General features: G+C 35.9%; 1 protein-coding gene across 1 annotated transcript; it reads left to right on the top strand.

Annotated features, from left to right (window-relative positions):
• Positions 1–6: 6 nt before the first annotated feature.
• On the top strand, positions 7–3,527 carry LOC107081065 (myosin-7; the record flags this gene model as incomplete). The annotated part of the gene is made up of 8 exons (XM_015369277.1): positions 7–135; positions 221–529; positions 633–836; positions 1,242–1,538; positions 1,637–1,741; positions 1,850–1,945; positions 2,039–2,173; positions 3,387–3,527. Coding segments are annotated over 8 exons (1,296 nt in total), but the record flags the coding sequence as incomplete, so codon positions are not given.
• Between the last annotated feature and the right edge of the window lie 1,415 nt (positions 3,528–4,942).

Consider the following 4,942-nt stretch of genomic DNA (forward strand, 5'->3'; position numbering starts at 1 on the left):
ATGTCTTCAGAGGAAATATCTGACCTTACTGAACAAATTGGTGAGGGTGGAAAGAATATCCATGAGCTAGAGAAGATACGGAAGCAGCTGGAGCAAGAAAAGTCTGAGATACAGACAGCTTTAGAGGAGGCAGAGGTATACTGTATATATAAAACCTTCCTTAAAAATATTTGTGTTTGGTTAAAATACAGAAATAATCTAAACTATTATATATCTACAGGCCTCTCTTGAGCATGAGGAAGGGAAGATTCTGAGAGTCCAGCTCGAACTGAACCAAATCAAAGCTGATTTTGAACGTAAGCTGGCTGAAAAAGATGAAGAGATGGAACAAGTAAAGAGAAACCAACAGCGAATGGTGGATACTCTTCAGAGCTCCCTTGAGTCTGAAACCCGCAGCAGGAATGAAGCGCTTCGATTGAAGAAGAAAATGGAGGGAGACCTCAACGAGATGGAGATCCAGCTGAGCCAAGCCAACCGGCAGGCAGCTGAGGCCCAGAAACAACTCAAGTCTGTTCACTCACATCTAAAGGTCAGAGAACAAGAGAAGAAACTAAATGCTGATGGGATTTTCTATATTTATCCGTAACTGATTTATATTCATATTTTCGTTCACTTTCGCCAATTAATTAAAGGATGCTCAACTTCAACTTGATGACTCTCTCAGAGCCAATGATGATATGAAGGAAAACATTGCCATAGTTGAGAGACGCAACAACCTACTTCAGGCTGAACTGGAGGAACTGAGGGCTGCTCTGGAGCAAACTGAACGGAGCCGTAAACTGGCTGAGCAAGAGCTGCTGGATGTTAGCGAGAGGGTGCAGCTACTGCACTCACAGGTAAAATACAGTCTTCATCTATAATACCCATATATTACTATGGGTGTATAGTTACCATATCATGTTTATCTGCTTTATGTTTTTATAGTATAGGGAGACATTAGGTGAGTCCATATATCCTTACTCTGAATTTAGACATTGTTGCATATGCTGTTTGTTTAGCAGCTTTGCAAAATGTTGCAGCAAGGACCAGTTTGACTACAATTATTTATTGATTAGGCCAATATCAGGAACAGTATGAGTACATAATTCAAATAGACAACTAATTAGAATATTACCCCCCAAACTTGGTCTTCCCTGGTATGAATATATATAACAAGATTTAGAACTGCATGAAAAGTAGCTTAAAATGTGTGTCAGTCTCTTTCTATCAATTTGAAAATATGTATAATTTATTAAAAACAGAATACCAGCCTGATAAACCAGAAGAAGAAGCTGGAAGGTGACACGGTCCAGCTGCAGACTGAAGTGGAGGAGGCTGTTCAGGAATGCAGAAATGCTGAAGAGAAGGCCAAGAAAGCCATCACTGATGCTGCCATGATGGCAGAGGAGCTGAAGAAAGAGCAGGACACCAGCGCTCACCTGGAGCGTATGAAGAAGAACATGGAGCAAACCATCAAAGATCTGCAGCACCGTCTGGATGAGGCGGAGCAGATCGCCATGAAGGGAGGCAAGAAGCAGATTCAGAAGCTGGAGGCCAGGGTGAGCAGACGATGAAACGTCTATCCATAGTATTTGGACAATGTCTTGTAAATCTACGCAATTATGATTCTAATAATTTTTCTTTTGGAATCCTGCAGGTCAGGGAACTTGAAAATGAAGTGGAAAGTGAGCAGAAAAAGGCCAGCGATGCCATAAAAGGAGTGAGAAAGTACGAGAGACGTATCAAGGAACTGACGTACCAGGTAAACATTGATCTACAACACAGCTTTATTTTGTTTTTGCAAAAAATAAAAGCTTATCTAATAATTTTCTTTCTATGTCTTCATTCTTTGTTTTTTGGCTAAAACAAGACTGAAGAGGACCGTAAAAATCTGGCCCGTCTCCAAGATCTAGTAGACAAGCTACAGCTTAAAGTGAAATCCTATAAAAAGTCTGCAGAAGACGCTGTGAGTATTATTCTTTAAAATCGCAGCATTACATAACATACTTATCTGCCATATTAGATACATATGACATGATTGTTCCTGTTTGTTTAACAGGAGGAACAGGCCAACAACAACCTTACCAAGTTCCGTAAGCTCCAACATGAGTTGGATGAGGCTGAGGAAAGAGCTGATATTGCCGAGTCTCAAGTCAACAAGTTACGAGCAAAGAGCCGTGATGTTGGGTCAAAGGTTTGTATATTTATTTCAAATAAGTTTTAAAAGTATATATATATATATATATATATGTATCTTTAGCCAGGTCCAGTGTATGAAGAACAGTTATATATGTTCAGACCAAGACAAATAAAAGTTGCAAAAATTTGGACCTTGATTATTCTTTCTTAAAATGATATATACACCTTTAAATTAAAAATAAACCCATGGTTGATCTAATTTCTTCCAATGTTATATATAGCACATGTGTGTACTATAAGGTGTTATTATGTAATAGTTCATTATTCAAAGGCTAAAAATATATTCTATTAGGCATTGGAGTTCAATCTGACATTTGAAATTCAGGTGTAAGCATATATTTACATACACTGCACAAGTATACATTATTTTTCACAATCTCATATTAAATCAGACAAAATTTGTCAGTTTTGATTACCAAAATTACTTCTACCTCCTATTTGCTAGCATAATATGAGATAACTGGCAAAGAGAAAGATATTTTAAGTTTAGATTGAGAAGATTATCATACCTTGGAAAATCCAACAAGATAATTTCATGGATATGTAAGCTCTTTTTAAATGTTATTTCACAACATCTGACTTAAGTGATGGCCGACTTAAGATTGAATTTACTAAGGCAACAACTATTACCCTTGTATATGATGATAAAATCAATTGGAATGGAGCCCAAATATCAGGAAATGTTTCATCTGGTTAATCTTGTACAGACCTTCAACATAGCTAAAGGTTCTACATCTGTTGTTTAGATAATTCTCTTCAAGTATAACCAATACAGAGGTCCAAGTCCTGTCCGAGAAGGAGACAGGTTCTATGTTGCAGCCATGAACTTGCTTTAAAGTAACTTGACCATATCAACTCCAGAAATGAAATATTGAAGCAAAATCTCAAGACAAGAGCCAAGAAGTTAAAGCTTGGGCTTTAACTGCCCTGCTGTTGAAGGCGTCCAACAATATCTCACCCTAGTCAAACATTTTAAAGGCAATTTTACCAAATATCAAAATTTGGAATGTGAATGAAGTTAAAAAAAATCTCCACAATAATTGTCTTGCTCATTGTTCTTTCATTCAGAGAGAAAAGATTTGTCTCTTTTTATACAGCCTGCTTAAATATTTTGTTTCAAATAAGTAAGTCAAGTAAGTGACCCGTGATGGTTTCTATAGAAATTTGAAACGTTTTGCACTTATTCTTCTTTTTCCTTTTTCTTTTAGAAAGCACATGATGAAGAATGATGCTTCTACAACCAATAACATAGTTCCTGAGGCACCTGTCGCCCATATATATTGGTGTCTCCCTACGCATGCTGTTGTATGAGTAGAATAAATCATATGTGCATCTAAAACAGCCTCTTGACTCTTTATTGTTAAAAGCTTTGTGGTTTAAAAAAAGTGAATAATTTTATCTGGAAAATGTGTAAGCATAATAGAACAGATAAGAATTCTCCCGATTGGATAAACACAATCACAGAACATTAATGTGGCATTAATGTATTGCACAGGAAATAAAACACTACAACTCACTGCAGATACCTAAAATACATTGTTTTTGCAACTATTTGCTCACATTTGACAATTTGTATGATGATAGATTTTGCTTTATAAGTGATGCCATAAGGATACAGTAATGCTTAAATGAATTGAGCATTACATTTAGACATATTTCAATCTGATTATCAAAGTTTTAGATTTCATCTCTAATTGTCCCTTTAAATTACTAAATAAATTAGACAAAAAAAAATCTGTAGATTTATGAACAGCATGAGAATTGTCACTGTAAATGCTATTGGGCTTAAAACCTCCTTACATACTGTAATGGCTTGGTTCTAGACAGGGACCAGTGCTCCTGTCAAACTCGCCCTGGCCCCTGTTATGCTCCCTGTTCTGAAGACATGATACAACATACAGTATTTTCCTTAATATGATATTCAAAGGCATAGAAAATGGTCCCTTGTAGAAATTTCATGTTTTATCTACATATTTACTTTAACAGTATTTCAAAACGGGTGTGGTACTTCCAGGTTCAGTTGTAAGGATATTGGGGTCACAGGTTTGATCTGCTGGATCACAGGTCTGCAACCTGAAGCTGTTGTGATGCAAAGGAGTCTTTATCCTAGTTAAATACATTAAATTATCAAATATGATTTCTTTTGTTTTGTTTCATTCTTTTATTCTGTGGCCCTTGAAAAAAAAAAAAATGGGCCCCACCCTGGTCCCCATTTGGCCAAGATCTGCCCCTGCTTGTGACCAAATCTTTGCATTTTAAGAGGAAAAAGTTTTCTTAAGTGTGTCCGTTGCAAGAGCCACTAATAGGTGAAATTAACAAAAGAGAGATGTGGTGTAAAAAGCAGTTTGAAAAACCATCATTTTTCTACTAAACTAGACAAAACATAAACTTGGACTACACCGGTCTAATTAAACGAAACACATACTTCAAACTTTTGAGTTCAGTTGTCTTCACTGAGAAAACTGATTTAGGTGTGACCACAAAAGGCTACATCTTTTCTTAAAGTTTGGATAAGAAGCCTTAGAATAAAAATTAAAAATTCTGGCTATTTTCAGTTTTAAGATGTTATAGTTTTAGAGACTAAACCTAAAAAGTCTTACTGAAAGAGGACATTTTTTTTTATGGCTTTTGGATTTTCTAACTTTAGAACATGATCATAATAGTATTAGTAATTTTAACTAAGGCATTTAGGATTAACAGACACAGTTTCTCATAAGCATACTATGACATAACACTACAAGTAAATATGAGCAAGAAATTAAAT

The sequence above is a fragment of the Cyprinodon variegatus genome, unplaced genomic scaffold, assembly GCF_000732505.1.
Source record: "Cyprinodon variegatus isolate N-32 unplaced genomic scaffold, C_variegatus-1.0 Scaffold2819, whole genome shotgun sequence".
In the NCBI taxonomy this organism is placed as follows: domain Eukaryota; kingdom Metazoa; phylum Chordata; class Actinopteri; order Cyprinodontiformes; family Cyprinodontidae; genus Cyprinodon; species Cyprinodon variegatus.